This window comes from Agelaius tricolor, unplaced genomic scaffold, assembly GCF_023055355.1.
Source record: "Agelaius tricolor isolate 1412-34295 unplaced genomic scaffold, bAgeTri1.0.p SCAF_7, whole genome shotgun sequence".
NCBI lineage: Eukaryota > Metazoa > Chordata > Aves > Passeriformes > Icteridae > Agelaius > Agelaius tricolor.
The window spans coordinates 16,395,862-16,418,293 of record NW_027269267.1 but is presented as its reverse complement, the minus strand read 5'-3'; the positions used below and the strand labels follow the sequence as shown (position 1 = coordinate 16,418,293).

At 42.3% G+C, this 22,432-nt stretch overlaps 1 protein-coding gene and 1 non-coding gene across 4 annotated transcripts in view; one reads left to right on the top strand and one right to left on the bottom strand.

The window, feature by feature from the left end:
• Window positions 1–4,561: 4,561 nt before the first annotated feature.
• On the bottom strand, window positions 4,562–4,634 carry TRNAV-UAC (transfer RNA valine (anticodon UAC)). Its single transcript has one exon. It is a non-coding gene; the product is annotated as a tRNA-Val (tRNA).
• A 4,735-nt stretch (window positions 4,635–9,369) lies between these two features.
• Window positions 9,370–22,432, top strand: part of PPEF1 (protein phosphatase with EF-hand domain 1) — a 34,711-nt gene continuing 21,648 nt past the window's right edge. Inside the window, exons 1-4 of one of the 3 annotated variants that reach the window (XM_071430439.1) lie at window positions 9,370–9,604; window positions 14,849–15,036; window positions 18,138–18,265; window positions 19,058–19,109. In XM_071430439.1, the coding sequence (XP_071286540.1) occupies window positions 14,973–15,036; window positions 18,138–18,265; window positions 19,058–19,109 (244 nt within the window). In that variant the 5' untranslated portion in view covers window positions 9,370–9,604; window positions 14,849–14,972. Of the gene's footprint in view, window positions 9,605–14,848; window positions 15,037–18,137; window positions 18,266–19,057; window positions 19,110–22,432 lie in introns of those variants that run through there. The other 2 variants (XM_071430440.1, XM_071430441.1) reach the window with 2 other exon arrangements.

Genomic DNA, 22,432 nt, shown 5'->3' with positions numbered 1-22,432 from the left:
CATCTGTAATGGATTTTAAAAGGCAACAAGTACTGAGGTACTGACACTCTGAGTGTGAATCTGATTGTACATGCAGACATATGTCCAAATAAACCAGGATATACCTATGTATAAACCACATATACACCCTACAGAGATGCAGATGCCTAATGCTCAGAGAAGATGTATAGTATATATTGTCTGTTGTATATAGCATGTATTCATCATCTTCCACCCCAATTATTTACCTCTACACTAGCAATGTCTTTCCTAGCAATAGTTGCATGTAGAAATCTGCCCTGGCCTTACTGCTCTTCCAGGCACCTAATTGCACAGGGCTGAAAACTGCAATTTGTAAATCAAACAAAAATAGTGTTTTTCAGTTGTTTACTTGCTATGCTGCAAAAATCTCTAACCAAAAATGTAAACCTCTCTTTGCTAACATTTCTACTTACAGTATTCTTTCAACCAGCCTACACCAAAGATTTGATTTTAGAATGACTGATTCAAGATAAAAACAGACTGCTAGTGATTCCAGTGGATCTTGCACCTGTTCCTCCAATCTCTCTTTGATTATATGAAATTAGCAGTGAATTTTTAATGGAGGTTTTTGAAGGCAATTGCTTCAGAAGCAGCTTGCTTTGTTGCAAGAGATCTCAGATTATATGCACTGGGAATAGATTAAGGCACTGCTTAGATCACATAGGTTGCAGTTGAGTTAAGCCAGTCGTGTCTCTACTCTTCTGGTTTATATTCATTTAAAAATGCTGAGCAAAAAAAGATGGTGGCTTTTCAAAAACAGTCTCCTGGGCAGGATTCACTTCACTTGCCTTTGGATACCCTGGAATTTGGAATTGGAATTTGGAATGCCCTGTACATTTGTTGTCATACAGCATCCCACTGCAGTCTCACCTCCAGCATCAGCATACCCCAGACTCACCAGGGTATGTGACATGGATGGGAGGAATCTCCCGCCAAGGATCTCACTGCTTTGCTCAGCCTCAAGGAGTTTAACCTCCTCAACCCAACACTTTTCCCACTTTACCCTTCCTCCATGGAGAGGAGGGTTGCCACAGGCAGACCCCTGTGGCACAGACACGGCCACAGGCACAGAAATGGGCCACTCTGCTTCATGGACCTGGGCCAGCTCACCCCAAACACTGGGGGAGAATCAATGTATGGCAAAGCAGCTCATCTCAGGCCCCAGGAAGGATGTAATTTTTCTAAGGGCGTGGGGCTGCTCCTGATTTTTTGCCAGAGGCCTCGTGCACATATGCTATTCCTGTCCTGGGGCCTACCAGTGAGACCCACCAGAAGGTCCAGCCAGGAATTAAAGAAATATGAGAACCACATGGATGGAGCTGTTCCTGTCCTGGGGCCCACCAGTGAGACCCACCAGAAGGTCCAGCCAGGAATTAAAGAAATATGAGACCCACTGAGGGTACAAGGGCAGGCTCTGGGCATCTGATGCAGTACAGCAAGTCACTTCAGGCTCTACACAGTATCCTTTATATTGTTGAGTCAAAAATGGGCTGCCACAGACACAGAGATTTTTCAGAGCTCCTGAAGATACTCAGATATCCATTCCCTCACTGCATTGATGAGCAGTTGGTGTCTAAATCTCGTGGGTTTGAAAATCCCAGCTTAAAAATCCCTAAATACCTTCATCCACATATCTCTTGGAAAATGAGATCTGAGCTTCAGCCTCTCACCTTATGGTCTCATAAGGACAGGTCACACAGAAGGAGAGTTACTCACACAAAGAGAAATCACCTACCATGTTTTAAAGAAAAGCCAAACCAAATTCTTTCCTATTATCACCTGCAGTTTTAAATCAGCTTGGTTTATGGTCAACCCCACCCTTGAAATACATTTTGATTTTGTGTAAGAAATACACAGCAGCTCAGGGACCGTGTTCAGAAACAGCACTGCTCTTATCAAAGAACATTCTGTCCAAAGATATACTCTTAAGACTGGTGGCTGCCCAGTTGTAAAGCTCCCTCCACACAGAAGGAAAGGCAGCTTTTGTTTTAAAAAATGGTCTATAGCATTCGAAAAACCAAACTGTTTCACATGAAGATTAGAAGAGCATTTAAATTAAAGTCTCTATATAAATAGTATGAAGTTCAGACAGTCGGTGTCTAATGGTGTTGATAGTCCTTCATTTTAATAACTATAAACAGCAAAACCATGCTGTCACTGCAGCAGCATTGCTAAATGAATCATGTAGTTAATTCCTAGCAAGTACAGAAATATTTTCAGGTACAGAAGGCAGAAGAAGTTTAATGACCAGTACATAACACAGCACCAGAAATGGCTACATTTGCCCTTAGTCTGGCATTGATTGCAGAACAAAACTGAGAGTAGTACAAATGTCCCAAATTAAGACAGTTTGGTAACGTTCACACTGCTATGTAAAATAGAACTGCCTGGGCAGGTTCACTCTTTTTTCCATACATCTTCTCCAGCTCTAGCCCATGCCCCTGAGACATTTTGCTATGTTTGCATAGCCCTCAGAAATCTTGGTGTGTTTTCCTCTGCCAGATTTTGGGAAAAAACACGGACATCACCCTGCACATGGAGATGGTTTTAGTCTGACTGACAGCATGTGTGTGTGACCTCAGAGGGGAATCAGGAAGCAAAAGTACTCATGTGTGAGAGAGAAGTGGAACTCCATGTAGCCGTGTCACGTTTCTCCCCAAGGCAGAGTGCCAGACAGCTCAGTCGGAGCAGCACGCACAGATCCATGAGTCTGGAAGCTGAACGCACACAATGAGCAGTGTCTCGGCAAAAAATGTGTGACTGGCACACTTTTGTTTCAGCACAGTGAGGGAATGTACAAAGCACACATTTATACACGTGTGTGTGAGCCACGGACATCTCTCAGAAGCAGGACACTGATGTGCAGAGAGGGCAAGACTGTCGAGCTTTTTAGAGCCTGAGTCAGGAACTGGATCACCTTCACATGGATGGAGCTGCAGTGGTCTACACACACTAAAGACATGGCTCTCAGAATAAAACATTCCTTTTACAAATCTGAAGCATAAGCTTAAGTCATCTTCTGAAAAGGAGACTTTTTCCTAAATGTAAGAAAACATGAGGCAGATAATTACCCAGTGCTGACCACCAGGCCCATTCCCTGTAACTCATGCACTTGGAGGTGCTGTGGCTGTCCTGGCAGGGTAGGCACCATAGAATCACCATCCCTATTAGATGGGATATACCTACACCAAAGGCTTGCCTATCCTACATCAGGAGAAGTCTAGCTGTGTCTGCCTCAGCTTTGAGCCTGCATCCTGGAAGCAGCCAGTCTGTGGAAGACAGTTTACCCCAGAGGGGGACCACATTGCTTTGGCTTCACCTCCTGTGGGCAGTGCACACACTGCTGAGCAAATAGGCAGAGGAAAGCCAGACCGGAGTACTACTGCACTTTCAGGTTGTGGGATGCACAGGCCCTTAGCATCAGTACGATGTTAATGTTACAACTTTAGCCTGCCAGGCCTCACTATGGGATGTACAGCTGCTTCCCACCCAAAAAAGCTTTTGCAACCTGGCCCAGTTATCCTTGCATTGGTCTGCAATCTCTAACGGCAGCTTGCCCATACCTTAGAGTGTTTGTTTAGTAAGAACAAGCACTGACAAAGGTTAATAGTTTTCTCCATACGATGATGATTAAGGTAAGTTTCTTAATAAGTCTCTGATTAAAGTAAGTTAAGCCAATTTTTTTCTCTTTAATCTTTAAGATAGGTAAATCACACCCTCCCACTCTGATCCTTCAAAGATTCTCAAGAGCTGATTCCAGGTCAGTGGAGCTCAGGGACTCTTCTCCTCCTCCTGCAGAGATGTCTTAGCCCCAGCTCTTGATAGGACTCCCACGCACAGACAGATGCTCTGCCAGCACTCATGCCCAGAGGTTACCCTTTTCTAAAGCCTTGCACGTGCAAAATGAGACTACATGTTATAATTTAAAAATTAAACTGCTCCGAGGCAAGCTGAGATGGCTCTTTCTTTCCCAGTTAATAAAAACGATATGCACAGTACAGGGGAAAACAAGGATGGAGTTAACTGTGCTCGCTAGATGTGTTCTGTGAAAACCGCCGGCCTTTCCCCAGCGCTCAAACACGTCTCCAAACACAGAGATGAAAGGACCAGGGTTCCAGTGAGTCTCGGTGAAACGCCTTGGGGACGCGTGGGATTGCAGACTTCGCCACTGCTTTTGTCCCTCGCCGCTTGGGAGCAGGCACAGGCTGCTGCTTCCCCCCACTGCCTCTGCTCCCTGTGGTCTCCTCGGGTGCCCCTCCGAGGGACCACGGTCCGGTGTGGGGATTTCCCTCCCGCGCTGGCAGGGAAAGGCTCCTCCGGCAGGCTGCGGAAGGGATCCCGTGTGACAGGACTTCCCTTAGGGCGTCTCTCTGCTCCCCTGGAAGCTGCTCCGCCTCTGCCGCACGCAGGGTCCGCGCCCTCTTTAACTGCTTATGAGGTTCCCCATCTTGTGGAGGAAACAGCTAAACCGAAACTCACCGCGTTAAAAGAAATTATGAAAAACCCAGAGGCAAGGAAAAAACAAGGAGGTGATTGGCGCTGGTTCCACTGGGGCTCGAACCCAGGACCTTCTGCGTGTAAAGCAGACGTGATAACCACTACACTATGGAACCGCCACGTACGTTAACCGTCACAGCACTGCCCCTATCCACGACATTCTGGGCACACCTCCTTCTCTGGCTGATGACGCAAGTCTGGTCTTTTCTCTTTAATTGCTGGTGGATTCAAAACAAATGTAGCGGTTACAAATTACCCTAATACGTTTTCTGCCCTTCTGATAGCTACAGAGGGGCAGTGACGCGGGTGAATCAGCTCCCGGTAAGGCTCCAGTGCCGCTGAGTGTTAGGGCCAGCGGCGGGCCCCGCTGTGCCCGGCCGCACACGGCGCCCAGGAGCAGGTAACGACCCTGGGCCGTGCGGGCCACGCTGCAGACAGCGCTCCCTTCCCCGGCATGTACTCGGCACACGCATATCGAACGTGTTCGCTAAATCTTTGCCTTCAGTATGTGCTCCCAACGCCAGTGCCACTAGCCCCGCTTCGGGAAGGGCTGGCAGCCTTCCTGCGCATCCCGCTGCTCCTGGCATTTGCTCAGCTGCTCTGCTCGCCCCGAGTTGGGCTGAATTGTCGCGTCAGGTTGGCCCAAGTGCGGGAAGGGCGGCCTGAGCTCCGGGAGAGCTGCAGCAACACCGCGGCTGCTCCGGGGGAGCCCGGCTGCGGGGATTCCCTCTAAACCGGCCATGGGAAGCGCCTCGCTGCCTACTGTGGGGCGCTCCAGCTCTCTTCTCAGCGGGGGAGGGACGTGTAGCTGATTTCCTCGGCATATGGGGCTGTTTAAAACACAAAAGGCAGCGAGAGGCAGGAGCGCCCGGCTCTTTCCAATCCCCCGGAGAGGACGGAGGGTTTTCCCCCCGTGTGTGCCCGCCCGGGGGCGGCTCCCGCCGCGGCCCGCGCCGCCGGCAGGGGGCGCCCCGCGCTCGCCCACCGCCCCAGGACCCGCTCGGGCCCGGGGCCTGTGCCGGAAACGCCGCTGTGAGGGGGTGTTTGGGTATCCATCCATCTGTCTATCCGTCCTTCCATCCATCATCCATGGACCTTCTTGTCACCCCTTACACCCCACAATAATCGCCGTCTTCCCTCTGTTATGTTTTACCGGCTGTTTTGCACTACATGCACTACCTCAGTCCTCACCACACTGCGCCTTGCCTCGCATCTCAAAGGGAGTGGCTTGTAGGAGCACAAATTAAGGCACCTGTACTATGTTTACAGGTCAAAAGTTCCAAATAGAAATTATTATTTGGAATATAAAAGGTAAATTTGGGAGTTCTCGGAAGTGTGGTGCTTGTAAGCAAAACAGGTATTGTTTGTGGCTAAATAGCATAGTTGATATGACTTTTGAAATTAATTATGCTTTGCTGAAGCAGCAGATTTATTTACTCTAGAAAAGTAGAAAATGTTTCATTAAAAGCAGTTTAATAAGCATTAGATGAAAATAGAGATGAAGACAATTATTTCCACAGACTTGATGACCCCTTACCCTGTATGTGGTTGCATTTATTAGTTGGTAGATTCCATTCTTTAAAAAACAATTTAAAACATTTTTAAAATCCTTTTACATACTGATCATTAGTGTGGGAGTCAAATCTGTGTACTCTCCTGACCTGGAGAACCTGATTTGACCTGGAGAACCTGATTTAAAGGCTTTGCCCCTTTGGCAAAGAGACAGCCTGATAGGCCTGAGGGCATCAGGATGTAGGGTTTGCACTGCGTGTGGAGCTTCTGGTTCACCAGACCAACAAAATGCACATCAAGCCTTTGTTAGGCAATTCTTATGCCCATTTCTTTTTCCTCATGCTGCTTTACTAAGATCTGTCAAACCCTGAGTGCTGTAGATAGATAGCTATCATTTCTATAAGCTCTAAGTGGAGGTTGAAGCTAACGTCAGGGAGGTAGAGTTGTGCAAATTGGGTCATTAGTCATTGCTTCCCAGAATAATCTGCATTCATCTGATAATTTGGGAAACTTTCTTAAAAAAAAAATTGTTCCCATTTTTTGCAGAGGGTATCCTGGTGTTTTCATAGTGTTCTGGTCTAGTTTCTTGGTCGTCAGGAGCTTTGAGGCCCTACCACTGCCTTTCTTTCTCATTTCTGATTTGGTGTGCTTTTTGCCAAGGATGCTAGTTTTCATGTTTTTTATTCACCTTCTCACCCAGAACTGTCAGTGAGGGAACATTTCTTTTTGTGTTCACACAAATTAACCTACTTTTTCTAATGTGTGAGCACAGATTTCTGTCATCTCACTGACTGAGTCAGACTTTAAATTTGTTCTGGACATTAATTTCTCCATTTTTTTTTAATTAGGTTTTTTTCCTTTCTGTCTCCAGGCATCCAGGTTTCTCAGTCAGGAAATTCTTCCCTGGCTAGTACTTTATAATACTTCGCTGGGTCACATAAAAATACTTCTTTAAGCTTGGTAGGGCAAGAGGAGGGAAACCATGGTCAGAGCTTAAAAGGAGCATGCTCCCTTCAACTGTGATTATCTTCATCCTTTTTGAGAAATATCGGTTACATCACTTTGTAGTGGGTGCTTCTGAGATATAAGCCTGAAGCAGAATTTGAATAATGTATGTGGAATGCCTGCATGAAGACTTGCTCAGGAGGTTAATGTTTCTAAAGTATTTGGAAAACAGAATAGGTGCAATTACATCAAGAAGGGCTGCTTTTAGAGGGATGCCCTGATTTCTACACTAGCACCATGACTGGGTTTTTTCTTGCCATGCTAGACTGCTCAATCATACATTGTCAGAGTTTTTGGCCTACTTACTGTTGCAGCTGCTGATGCTAGAAGTCTACTCAGCATATTAAGTGTGTGTGTGATACATGACTGCTGAGCAAAAAAGCAGTCGTATGTGTGACCTTGTTGATGGGATTGGTATGTTCTCTTTGCCCTCTGTAGAAAGGAAAATGGTGTTGTCTCGTTGGACTTGAATTGGAAAGGTTAATTTGGAAAGGACATTTGTGTTTCCTCAAGTTGCATGTTATTGTGATCCCCACAAGTAACTGGAGAGGTGGCTCAGTCCAGCAACACTGACTCTTTATCAGATTGCTTGGTCATGTCAGATCACTGAGACAGAGGACAAAGAAGAGAAACAAAAGAAAACATGTCCTAAAGAACCTAACTGCTAAGGTTGTCCCTCTCCCACTGATCTTGGATGAAATGTTTCTGATGGATTTATTGGCAATTGGAGCAAACCTCTCATTATGCAGAGAACTTGGTAAATGCCAATAGAGATGAACTTATCAGGTACAGTAAATGTTTATAAATAATGTGTATCCCAAGAGTACAGTGGAAAGAGGTTGTGATGTATTTTTGCTTGCATGCATTTTGGCAGAGCAGCGTGATCATACATAAAAGATTAGCTGCTGTAACTCAGATCAGGGAAAGTGCATCCTGCCAGAAAAAACAAACATCAAAACTGTTCTGGGTCATGCAGAATTATTGTGCTTGGTATGCTTTCCATTTACTGTCTCGTCTCACAGGAGAGGAACAGCTTTGAAAGTGGAAGCTTGTGTCTGGGACTCCAGAACCTCAGAGGACTAGCTCAGTCAATCCAATGCCTTCTGCTTTGCTGGTTTGGCATTTTAAATATCTTTTGCACCTTAATAAAAGTCTGTTTCAAAAGGGGATTTGATCACTCTGTCCTTCAGAGTGGTAGTTTATGCCTTTAGAATTGTCACCACACTGATGACAAAAAATTTCTGAAAATAGCATGTTATGGTATTATTAGACCTTTGGGGAGGGGCAGAAGGATGAAGATATTACTTTGCCTGTATTCTCAGAAGTCTTTTGTTTCTATCCAGTGCTGGTGGGGCTCCATCACCTGAAGAGGCTTCAGAGCAAGGGCACAGTGGTCTTCATCTTATGCCCATGCACATGGAGCTTTCTCCCACCACAGCAAGCTTTATAACCTGTGGTCCTCTTTGAACCCACAGGCCCCACCCTGACCCCACAGAAATAGCTGCTGTGCTCTGTTCCATCACTACACAGCAGCAAACAATCCCTGGCTTTTGGAGTGGGGCAGTGGTGTCCTGATGAGCATAAATGCTGATGAGGACTGAGCCCAAGACTATCATGCTTCTACAGACATCTCCTAGTTTTGAGTGGTTTGGCAGGATATGTGTTCGAAATCCGAGTGTCCCCATGCTGTCCATGCACTGCCAGTGGAGCAGATTCCTCAGGGGCTGTTGTGTGAGCAGTGGGCAGGAACAAATCACCATGATGGCTCTGCCCTTCCCTAAGGATCCTGTGCAATTACTGGGAGTCAGGGGTCAGCGTGGCCAGGATCTGGGTCAGAGATGTGGGACATGCTGCCAGGGGTCAGGGTTGGATTTCAAATTGTGGCTTTCTGACCAGAGCAAAGCTGTGGTGTTCTTGGCTTCTCCAATCCCTTCCCAGCTGTCACACAAGGAGAAGATGAGCCAAAACATGAACTGAGTCCACAGAATTCCAGTCACACGTTTATGGTGAGAACATGTGCATGCATGAAGAAATGAACTGGAGGCATTAGCACAGTGGTTCCCTGTGGTATTCACATATTCTTTGAACAGCAAGAGACACAAGATCTGAGTGCTTCATTCTTGTGCATTATCTGGGTATGACTGAGTGATTTGGAGAACACATATATATCACTTGCATGCAGGTGCAATGCCTTGTGGTAAATTCAGTATTGCTTCCCTTAAGGGCTTTCATAACCATGCCAGTCACATCAGATAGCCAAATAACCTGGATAGCCTTATGTTTTTTTCCAGTGTGCTAGATCTGCTAAAATGCAAATCATTGCCTCAACACAGCAGAAAGGCCGAAAGAGATCATGTGACTTCAGATGCGAGGCAGATAACTTCAGCCCATCCCTTTCTCTGCCTGAGATTCAGGAGGCATGGTGACAAAACAGCTTTTCAACACGGAAACAGCACAGCTGGAGGGCTGCAGCCATGAGCTTTCACATCAGGTTGGACAATGAAAACAACATTATCCCCTGACTGTTTCTGAAGAGCAGCATTCAAGAAATTTCCTCTCGGAAAGCCGTGTAAGTAGGTGCAGAGCAAATGCATTGCAGCTCCTGAGCTCCAGAGCCCCAGAGAGAATTGGAGCACCTGTTCTGCAGATCTGCACTCCTCAGGGGTTGCTTTCTTTTATAAAAAGAATCTTCTAAAGGTAGTCTTGTGCAAAAAATCTCAGTATTGCTGAAGCAGAAAGAAAAAAAGGTAATATCTTTGGGAGGGGTATAGAGAGATATATATTTAGCTTACTTTTAAAGAGCAATTTGACAAAATGAAAGATGTATGTGGCATTATCTATGATTTTACCATAAGAAAAATCACTGTGCTTCAAACTATAGTTTGACCTAGAATGAATCAGTTATCCAGAACTTCTGAGTACAGATGAAATAGAATAGCTTTGAGACTACTGTATTTAATGTAATATTTGTTTTAAGAAAAATAATTTTATTATATTTTGAACCTTGTTCTGATGCTTAATTTAAATTTTATGAAAACCATGCTGAAGCACTAATTTAATTTTTAAACTTGCTCAAATTTCAACACATGTTTATTCTGAAGATTTGCTTTTTCAGGATGTCATTAGGACCCTGCTCATCAAGTGCAGGACAGTATGTGATCCAACTCATTAACTGCAGAACAGTATGTGATCCAGCTTTTTGCTTAAAGGGTGTTAACTTTTATGCTCCAGTTGGGTTCAGTTTACTAGAACCAAATTTGCTTCAGAATTTTCAGTTTTCCCCTTGTTGCCTAAAGCAATCTCCCCCTAGAGGTGTTTAACTTTTCTGGAAAGTGATATGATGGGTTTGCTTATTCTTCAAGGTGAAGAAGAATGTGTATCCCATTTGCTATTCCTCCTCTTTTTAAAATAAAATCTGTCCAAAGTCTTGCTGTACAAGAAAAAATGAGGCTGCTTGCTTTGTTTATTTTCTGCTCCCCCAAAAAACAAAAACAAAAACCAAAAATAAATGTACCCTTTATTGATTATAAGTAACATGAACTGGTATTCTCCCACCATTTTTTTTACAGATTCTCTTTGGGTTTGCATGCAGTTCCTGAGCTCAGGGATTGCTTGAATTATCTACATGTTCACACCTTTGCTACTCTTGCTTTTATTTCTTTTTGCAGTGCATTTTTTGGCTCAGGAATATGAGTCCACCTTAAAACTTCATCCTATTCTTCATCCTATTCTCTTCCAGGCTTTGCTGGCTTTCTGGTAACTTACTAACATTTGGCCAGTGCGCAAGCCACCACATGCATCCCATTCCCTATTGATTCCTGGCCCCAGTACTGAGGTCTGTCAACACGACCACTTACAGCAATCATTCCATCAGCTCTATATTGAGCTTAGCCTTGCTTCTCTGAGCAGGCAGAGGAAATTATCTGTTAACAAAAAGCCTTTCTCAGTTCTGTCTTTCACCTCTTTATAATCACTGAAAATCACTTATCAGAAACGTTAGATTGTTCCATGGATGTAAAACGATGGAGACCTAATCAGGTATTGATTTGTTTCTTTGATGTTCTCATATCAACCCCTTGGCAGATCAAATTAGGTGTTGGTCTCAAAATTACAGCTGTGCCATAGCCAGGTTCCATATCACTCTGCTAGTTGACTGTGACTGCTTCATCCTACTTTCTGCAGGGTGGATCTTTTAGCTAATGAGATCTGCAACTCATCTCCAGATTCTCATCTTTGACAATCCCAACATGACAGTTTTGGAGACCTGTTCTTCTTCAGGTTCTGACCTGAGTGTTGTGATTTAATGTCTGGATTCTCTTCTCTAAGGTATTTTAGTCTTTGCAGCTTCATTCCCTCAGCAATGAACAGAAGCAAATCCATCATAAAAGCATATTATGTCATTTCTTCATTCTCTGCACTCCTAGTTTCCAAAGGAAAACAATTCTAAAGGAAATCTGTGAGTCACAGTAAAATAAAAAACTTATACAAGATAGCATCAATGGAAAGCCTCTGTCATTAGAAGCATCCATCCATCCATCTGATCTTTATGCAGAAAAACTTTCTCTATCTTATCACCTCTCCATGTACATGTACCTCCTAAGACATGTTATAGGACAAGATCATAGCTACCTGTTCAAAAATATGATTGAGAAAAGGGGTGAGTAGTGAAATGAGGCATATTGCTGGAGAGAACTGTTGAAACAACTTCAAGGGCAAGTAGCATAATTATGGAAGCCCCATCCCAACAGAAATAAAAGGAGGAGCCTTTCATTTTGTTTATCAAAAGTAAGAAGCAAATGAAAAGACAGAGGAGTAAGAACTTAAATCCTAGTGGCTCTTATTCATATGGCTCCCATATCCTCAGGTTTAACATAGTTTACACTTGTCTGCCAGTAGCACAGCTCAAATAATTTTAAAAGATAAGGTGTGCTTTAAAGGATGGCTCTCTGCCCAAAGACCCCGCTGTCTGATTCCATTGAAAGTCAGCAATAAATCTTTATAGGATTTCCATTTTCCTTGAGGCTGAGGCAGCCTGGTCTTTATGTGACTGACAAACCGGAGGCATGATTGAGTTGGGGCAGCACCTCTTACATCCAGACCAAATGATGCTGAGCCATATTCTCTGTAAATCAGGCTCTCAACAGCTCAGGTTCTCAACCCCAGATTTTGGAGCATCCACTGTGTGTAACCTTCAGCGACTCCTGTCCAGGAAAGAGCAGCATGTGCCTCTCTGGCTTAGTTTTGTGCATGTCCATTGGCATGATTGCAAAGACATTTTATTTTGCTTCAGTGGATGGGTTGTGCTTTTAGTGCCTATCACAAAACTGGCTTTTTTGCTAAACTGACAGAACTCTAGCAATTTTTTGAATTATGTCCAAAAGTGGGGCAGATTACTGACTTGTAGAAATTGAATGCTGCTTTTCAGTCAACATGACAGATTCTCTCTTAAAGGTAAATCAGTGGCATAGTATCCAGAATATTAACACAGAGTTATATTTCAAATTCTCCTCCAGCTACCTTGTGTCTCTAGCAATATCTTGGTAAAAAGCTCAGCTTTCCATTTTATCAGCCAACATTTGGAGGGAATTTTGTAATGACAAATGATTCTTCACCAGACACTGCTACACTGTGTGTAGTCAGTAGCTCACAGAAAGTACTCTCCTGACCTGAAGTCTGGGCATGCAGGTTGGCAGTGAAGATGGCTCTATAGCCACTTGAGAAGCTGTCATGAAAAGGCAGTTGAATATTCACCCTGTCTATTTTAGAATGCAGATATTTGGGACTGAAGGTGGTGATTATTTCCCTGGACTAGCCCTTTGATGGCCAGATTTGGCCTTTTTAGGGGGGTTAATGATAGGATAGATCTGGGCAAGTTTTCCTTCAAGCTCTGAGTGTATGTTTGTTTGAGTCTTCATTTGCTGCTGTCACAATAAAATTTCTGTCTCTATGCCTCTTATCTTTTAATTTCTTTGCTCAAGGAAGTTCTAGAAGTCCATGAGTTTAGATGCATGTGGAGGAGAGTAGTGATGACTGGGAGGAAAGCTGAAGTAATTGAAAGCAGGTTATAATCACAATTCAGCCCCCCATTTCTTGGGTCAGCCCATTGCTTGCTGTGGTTCGGAGGGAGTCCTGAGAGGTGTGATGGTTCTGTTTAGGGCTCCCTTTGCCCCTTGCTTGGCACAGGCTGACCTGACCTTTAATCAAGAGTCTAAGAACTTAGATTGTAAGGTCTATTTTGCCCTTTCTGCCAGTCTTGAGATCACAATTCAAGTCATGGCTGGCTTGTTTGAGATGGAGTAATGAAGGCTTGAGATTCTCCTAAGAGGGTAAGTAAGGAGATGGTAACCAGGAGAGCAAGAATTTTTCAGAGAGAAGACAAATTTGAGCTATTAGCAATATCAATGCTGTATTTGATGCTGCCAAAGCCATTGATGGGCTCAAAATTAATATAAGATCTTTTTTAGTTCATGATAGCTTCTTCAGAGGGAAGTAAAGCAGTCCATTGTGTGGGAAAAAACCTTAAATTCCTTATTTCCTGAGTTAATTACTGATTCATAAGGAGTCAGACCCAGCCCAAGTGTAGGATACCCTTGTTTTGTGGGACCCTGAATAAAACCCCCAGAACTACAAAGAGTTGTGTTATATTAGCATGACAGGGCAAGATATCATATATAATAATAAATGCTGAAATCTGCACATACAGACACACAAATATAAGTGTTTTCTAATTATTGAAATTGAAAATCACCTAGTTATGCATTTATGTTTTTTTTTCTTTTGTATCCTTCTTTTATTTTGATTTCTGCTAGTAAAGCCAAAGGAAAATAGTAGCTAAGCATTCATTTTACGCTGATGAATTTCTTCTTTGTTTTAAAACTCAAGTTAAAAGAAAAGGAATATAAATGAAACAAAACAACAGATAAAATAATTTTGATGTCAGAGGTATCCCTGGAGACAGAGAGAGAGGGGTCAGTGTGATCATATAAGAAATCTTTATCTAAAACAAAGTTCAGTATCTAAGAGCATCAGTGAATATCTTGTTGCTTAGAAATTGATCCATTTTGTATCTCAGAGGAATTGTATTCATTTGAATTTGTTGATTAGAGGGTGTATTGCATTAGTGAGGGATACTATTTAGTGAAGAACTGAGCAAGTGCCAGGAGAAAAACCCAAAAGACTTCTCTTCAAAATGTATTTTGTTCATCTATTTAATGAAACAAAATATTTTCCTTGGATTGTTTTCAGTAGAAATGCAACAGAAAATGGATATTTTATTTAAATGAAATCTGATAATGAAGTGATTTGCTATGGTACTGTGTGTCCTGGTAAATTTGGTAGTGGTAACACTGAGCAATAAAATGATAAATGGCGTGGTAAGACAACTTTTCAAATCAATGGAGTGTTAGGAGGATTGAGTTTTTTTAGCAGCACTATCACATGTAATTTAAAATCTTTAAAATTCTGCAGTTCCAATTTTCAAATCATAAGAATTAAGAGTAATGTGTCTCCACAGTCCCTTTTCCCTAGTAGTAAGGCTTTAAATAGCTATTCTTCATATAAGAAACCACTTCTGCACATTAACATTAAGCTAAGAAGTAAGGAGTAAACTGTATTAATTACTAAGTTAATTTCTCTTGTCTACAAGATGACAGTAATCAGATGTGGGGAAAAAAAAAAGCCCTGGTGTGGTCCAGTTTAGGTAGGATGTGCTGTTCAATAATTTGTTATGGGCTGAAGGTACTTCAGATTCTGTCTTGTCATGGACCATTTGTTTTTTCTCCCTATCCCTCCTTCCCAATCTCATCCCTGTTAGGAGTACTGGGAAGAGCCCAGGAGCCCAAAGGAGTATAGCTCTCATCCCAGAGCAACAACACAGGAAATGTGTAGAATGCTAACAGCTGAGAGAAACATGCCTCGTATCAGCGGCAATTAAACGGATGGGCAGCATCATTGGAACCATGGGGTGCAGCAGTTCTGTAGCTGACAGAAGGTCAGAGAATGGTGAGTGTTGCCTTTGTCTTCAGGGCAGGTGGTTGTTTTCTCTCTAACACCAGTGGAGGATTGCAAGATAATGTTCCTCTCCCCCACAACCCCCGCCCAGTCCTGTTGTCAAAATATTTGTTTAGGAAAAATTATTTTCTAGTGTTTTCTTTTTAAAACTGTGCATAGCTTTTAGATGCTGGCTGAGATCGGGAAGCAGCTTTAGGCCACTCTAGCATTGACAGATTGGGTTGTAAAAGATTCACAGCATCTGGGACAGAAGCTAAATTTCAGAGGTGCCTGTGCTTGCTCTGTCACTGGCAAAGCTTAGAGGGTAAGGTATTGAGTGGGACCTTTTATGGCTTTTCACACCACAGGATTCCTGGGCAAACCGCCCCAATTTCCCTGCCGTTGTGTGACCCCAATTATGAAACAAGTGTAATAAAGCAGGGCTATTACAATGACTTCAAAATCAGTTTTCTGGCCTACCAAGTGCCTGGCCTGACATTCTCCCTGACAATTAGTGAGGCTGTCAGATGAAAGTCTCCACAGGACCTGGTTAAATGTTTAATTAAACTAATGGATTATCACCCTCCTTTTAATCATACCCCAATTTCGTATTAACTCAGCAGTTTTTGCACAGGCAGGTGTGTTCCAGGATTGACTCAGACCTTTTTTCATACCCTCTGTGTTCTCTTTCAAGATTTTTCATTAAAGCACAATTTATTAGTCAGCAGAGAGCCATGTTACATGGTACTGTGCATAGTTTAGGACATTATTATGCTGAACAGCCGTGGTTGAAAAGGAAGGCTCTTGGCTACCAAGCCAGGACACGAGTCACAGGAAGCTGGTGCCTGAGAAGCAGGAGCACTTAGTCATGGCTACAGGGATCCCAGCTGACTGGTTTGAGAGCAGGCCTCAGCTTTGTGTTTGCTACTACAAAGCAGCATCAGTGCTGTCTCACAGTAGTGAAAGTAAAATGGAATCATCCAGAATCCCAGACCTACCTGTAACTGTGAGGCAGCTCTTCCTCTTTGGGTGTGCACACTATTCCTACATGTGCCTTGCAAGATCTTAGGGATGTGCTACTTGGGAATATTTCTGTAAAAGCTTGGAGTGGGCAAAAGGAGCTGTACTCTTTCTTGATCAACAACCATCAACGCACATTGATGTGGGGCTTAGGATTTTGTATGCTTCCTGGATTGTGTTTTGTCTTCTGGAGCTGCTGGATGGTTTCTTTTCTGCTCTTCAACAGTAGTCAAGTGATGCTGAACCATCATTCTATCTGCAGCCTGAGGCTGTACATTTCTCTAATGCATTAATAACATGAATTTAACAGATATTTGTTGGTGTAGAGACCTTCTGCAACTGATAACAATTTCGTTTAGAGGTGCAGTTTTGCCTAGTGTGAAAATCATGTTCTGATTCAGTCCTGAGAGTAACAGGGCTGTAATAAGTACAATTAAAAAAAAAAAAAAAAAAAGAAAGACAGGAAACATTCTGTTAGATTTGCAACATTAACCACAGTGATTGATATGTATCTGTCTTATGTGATAGCAATGGAACTGTGCCATGGTAAGTGCTCAGGACCATTAAGCAACCCAGGGGGCTTTAATGGGAAGTTTAATGGCTCTGATGCTGGAAATCTGTTTCTGTGCTGGTGATTGTGCTTTGCCCCTTAGGTACTCTTCTAAACAGAAATGTTGGTGACAGCCTTGCTGTAATGTGTCAGGCTTTCAGGTCTGTAGTGGTGGGGACTTCCAGAAAGGACAGAAAAGAGAGATCTCAGAGTTTATGTAGGGTCTCAAGGATGTTCTTAGTCATATAAAGATCACATTTCCTTCAGGCAGGAGGATTTTTCTAGGATGTATGCAATATCTACAGGATGGGAGCCTTTCTGGATTTTGCTCTTGTCTAGACTTGAAAATTTTACCATTTTAACTATACTGTATACTCATTAATGGTAAGATAAGCAAACAGCATGTTGTTATAGCATCTGTAAGCATTTTTATAAAAATGTTTCCTTTATGTTATACTCTATTAATAGAATCACTTTCCCATTAATATTTGTCCTTACCTGCATAACTAACAGTAAGAAAAAAATAATTCTCACTCAGGTTCCACTCATCCTAGTATAAATCTTCGTGGTATTTGTGATCAGTTACAATAATTGACTGGTGTAAACTGTTGTCCCTGTAGTACAGAGCTTTTCTTTACTGTTTTGCAGTGCAGGACAGTGCCCACCCCAGGACCTCTTTCTGCCACCAGATGTTTCCCCGCTTAATAAATTTTTATCTGAGCAGTTAAAGGAATGTGATCTCTTTGGGGCATGAATAAGGCCTGAAGGCAGCAGGCTCTTTCTTCCAGGCTGCAGTCTTGATGATTGTCCTTCAGTGAAGTTTCCAGCAGTTTTCCAGACTGAGACCATAGTAGACACAACTTCTTAAAGTGCTGAGTGTAATGCATATTCAGCACATAGTCAAAAATGGTCTTCTGGCATGTTCCATTGACTTTGGAGTGAGTGTTCTTTTGTTAACCAATCTAGCTAAAACTATACCTCATTGCCTTTTGGCTTGTCTATTTAAGCAACATATTCTACCCTTCAATACCATTCGTTAACTTTTTATCTTAGGATTTGAATTTTGCTGCCTTGTTGATGCAGCTCTGCAGGCAAAAACTTTCTGGTAGAAGAGGCTGTTGCAAATACTGTCATTACGTCATTGTTCATGTCACAGCTTGCAAAATCAAAGATTTTTACTGCAGCTTGATATAGAAATACATTGTTGATAGGGCAAACTGTTCTTTCACCTTCCCAAAACCCCTATAGTGCCCATCAGCTGAACATGACCTGGGTACTGTCTTCAAGACAACTAAATAGGAAAGGTTACTGACTACTTAGGTCTGAGCCAGTCAGGTGGGATCTGTGTTGGAAGACAGAAACAGTAAAGTTATCATGTATTTTTTCAGTCTCACTTTTACTGGGTTTCATCTAATTGTTTACTATGCACAATGGACAATCAGAATTTCTCATCTGATTGCAAAATTCTGCAAAGGTAGTGTGCATATTTTCCTTGTAGATTCCCCTGCATCCATGTGTACTGCAGTGCTTTCTGTTTTGACAGTCATTAGAGCTGCAATCCTCATCCAGAAGTGGTACCGCCTCACCATGGCCCGCCTGGAGATGAGGCGCCGCTATTCCCTCAGCATCTTTCAGTCAATCGAATATGCTGATGAGCAGGATCAGCTGCAGGTTTGTGATCTTCCATTCTTCCTATTCAAGCAGTTATGTTGTCCCCAGCACTGTGGCTGCACTAACAAAATGGGTGTGTGGTGATTTCTTTTACAAAGCTGGCTCTTGATTAATAAAACTGTTTCCTTGCCTGACACATGAAGTTGTGTGCATTCATACACAGACATACAGGTGAATCAGGACACCATTCTGCCCATACAGCATATCTAGGGTATAAGTTCTGTATAGCAGCTCTGTTAACCAGGGATTGCATGTCATTTACAGATCTCTATGGATGATCTTAACTGTCTGTGTGGCAATATATGTGCAACAGAGATAATCAGTGTTTCAGCCCAGTGTCAGTATCATTGTCAGCCCAGGCTTCCTTTAGGGTCAATATAGGAAATTTGGAACTTAAGGCCTTTGTGTCCCTCCTAGCATCTGTGTCTAAAGTCAGTTCACTGCATTGTAGCAGTTGTTTTTATTGACTGTGAAGGAAGTCTAGGCAAATAGTCTGGGTGGTGGGCAAGATGAATTACACCTAAAAGCATCAGCAGCACTGAAACAGCCCTGAAACATTTTATGTATCCATGAAGTGTCAGTGGTGAATTCATAGCAAAAAAGGAAAGGGAGCTATTTTTGTAGTAGGACACAAATTGTGTCATTGTTGCAGGCTGATACTATGGGAATATACAGTAGTGATTTATATCCCCCTAAATGGGAAATTGCAAGTAATAGAGTAAGAAAGATATTAATGCTTGTTGGATCACCTAAACTGATCAGTGTGTTTTTTCTTCTCTTTTTCATACTCAGCTATCCAACTTTTTTACATTCATGCTGGATCATTGCACTCATCCTGATGCAGGTAACAATAAAAATAAAAGTAATGTGGAGACTGTGTTTGAAAAACTTGATGTGAGGAAAGTTAATTTTCAATGTGATATTTACAGCCTATGGCATGTGCTGGGATTGAGGTCTGATATCCTAAATACTGTAATATGAATTTGACCCTCTAAGTGTTGACACTGCTCACTATCTACTTAGTGTGCCAGAGCAGTCAGTAAGTCAGAACAAGTATCTGTTGTCCTTATGAGAATATTCAGAGGTGTTCAGAGTACTTTCTTATGTGTTACTGCCCTTCCTACAAATTCCAATTTTCACAGCTTTCTGTTCATGTTTTCTTAAACGATGAGATGTGATTATTCAGAAAGATTGTGTTCAGTTGGTTTAAGGCAGGTATAATCAAAGAGGTTGCTCTTTCTCCCCCACTACCTCTGGCAGTTCTGGACCCTGTTTTAATTTAATTTGTTCTAGATTTCACTGCAAGATGTATCAGTATGTGATTGATAAAAAAGGAAAAAAATTTAAACTGCTGGAGATAAATCTTTAGAAACCATCTCAATTAAGCTTCAGTTATTCAAGGAATAACCTTTAATTTTTGAAGTATTTTGGGATCCTTGGACATAACTTACTTTTGAGGTCAAGCTCAACAGAAGGACAGACTGAAAGTGATTTCTAAGTCCAGGAAACAAACATGACTTCCCTGAACAAATTCAGAATAGATCTAATCCCAGTGGAGTTAAAAATGAGGCTGTCCCCTTCTTACTGCATTACAAGAGAATGCCCTTTCTCTTTCATCTGGTCTAGCCATGGGTTATTCCAATTAAAATTTGCACAAGATACTTTGATAGCAGGATAAAACCACCATCAAAACCTTAAGTGGTTCAGTGTTCTAATGACAACCGGTAGAAATTGCAATTTTTCTCTCTTAAATACTTTACAGTGCCTAATGCTCTCTGTGCTCTGCAGAAAAATAAATTACATTCGAGCCTTGCTCCAAAGGCAAGGCAGATGATTCAACAGTCCTCCCTTTGATTTTTTTCCCATTACTGCCATATTCTGTGAAAAAAATATCTGCTTTAGTCATTTAACTTCCTGGGAAGGAATTGGCAAACTTGAAGAAAAACAGATACTGCTCACTTCATCTACTTCTACATGCTGATGGTGCACCTCTGTTCAGCTTTTATACCTGAATGGGAAAGAAAACAGTAGTGCTAGGTCTGAGATTTGGCAAAATATTGTTAATCTCTATTTTTATAATAAAATAAAATGGAATTTTACAGCTGCTTGTTGTAGATATGACTCTCCACCTTTATTAACTGTGTCTACTGACAGAAGCAATAAAGGTGAGGTGTCACAGATGACTTGCTAGGGCTCAGGACATGGCAGAGCACACTGCTACATGCATGGGCTGTTCATGTGCAGGTGGAGATCTGAGCCTCACCTGTGCTCAGGGAGGGAGATGGAAGGTCCTGTGGGCTGCTCCTCATCATCACTGCACAGGTGACCTGTTTCTTGATCTTGTAGATACTGGGAATTGTAGATGTGGTTAAGGCTGAAACACATGATAAAGTGTTTATAGTAAAGCATCCCTTTGTCTTGCTGGCTTAAAACTTCCATCTTTTAGGACTGATGTTGTTAAGACTTGATAACTGCTCCAAAGGCTTAATTTTTGTCTTGGTTTGTTCCCCCTTTCTAACACTGTGTGTTACAGATACCAGAACCCTAAACAAAAGACAAAAATTATGGTGTATGTTTAATAAAGAGATGACCAAGGCTGCCTGTGCAAAGGAGCTTAGATTTTTTTGATGAATTGCATATCAAATGTGTACTGTGTGGGTTGTGGTTATTTTTTCCAACTGCTGGCTGTATGCATTCTTTGCTTTAAGCTCTTGATTGCTTGCCCCTGGAAGTGACCTTTGCAGCACTCATGCCAGCCCCACTGATGTAAGCAAAATCAGTGCTGAATAGAGGGATCCTTAAAGAACTGCTTCCACCTCTGCTGAATCACCATCTTAAGATGTGAACCAGAGTGAATGTAAACATAACAACCAGAAAGGCTTCAAATTGACTTTGCTATTTTCAAGCATTTTCTAAAACCTGCAATTCTCTGTCTTTTTATCATTTTCATCAGTGTGTGCTCACTTAAATTAGAGTGATAGCATATGGTTCAAATGCTCTCTCCAAGAAGACAGTATATAATATTCTTACCAAAGAATGGGTTGCCTGTTCTTCTCAGCATATGATAGGAAAGTTACCAGAAAATTTTGTGATCTGTGGTTTTCCTTACATTATAAACTACTCAGCCTCCCCCATTAATCTTGTTACTTTCCTCTTTTTAATCTGTTTTTTTCAGATTATGTTTTTCAAAGAAAGAAAGCAGCTGCCATCTCATTAACACAGTAGTGCTTTTGATGTGATTGTTTATCTGTTATACCCTAAAGCTTTTTTCATCCTCTCATTCTCCTTAAGATGCTAGTGTAGTTTGTGATTGGGATATTATATAGTTGAGTGTCTTGTTCTTCTTCTTATTAAAGGCTATTTTGCAAGGGTTTGTGGAAAATAAGAATAAAACCTTTTTCTAACTTACACTTTTATCCCTCATTTCCTGAAAAAAATCTTCCTACCTTCTCAGCTTTCAATGGAAAGCTCTCTGGTCAGAGAAAGCTGGAAACTGCCTTTCCAGCAAAGATGACCTATTTACTCACTCTTTTATGGGCACATTGAGGTTGAGAAGACTGCAGATGCGTCCTGACAAAAATGGTGGGACTGGGAAGCTAAACCTGTTCCTCTCAAGGTCACCAGGACACCCCCAGGAGCCTTCCTTCAAAGGGAAACAAAAAAAAAAGTGTTGTTTTCTGCAGTTTCACTCCCCATGATGCCTCCCTTACAGCTTTAACACCCTTCCAAGATGTTTTACACAGAGTGATTCTTGCAGTGGGGAATAAGTTACAGCTGCTTGCAGTTTGTAGCACCAGGAATGGTGTGAAGGAAGAAATGTTTGAAGCATTTTACAAACCTCCTTCCTCTTTGTAGGCTCAGTGTCCATTTGGCTTTGACCTGAGGGCTGTGGATCAGTATCTGGCTTATGTAAGAGCACTTCTCAGGAGTCAGAGGTGCTCTCAGGTATCCCAGTGGTCAGGCTGGAGGCACACAGATGGTGGCAGAACAGAGAAGTGATTTCAGAGCTGCAAAAGTAGCTGATTCCTGGTTACCCTGATAATGAGCACATCCTTGGCAGTGGCAGCTTTTACTTGCCTTGAAAAACTCCCATGGCAAGGTGATATGGTCAGGAGAATCAGGTATTTGGGCTTTCTGTGGCCAAATTGACTCCTCTTAGCTCTGGGC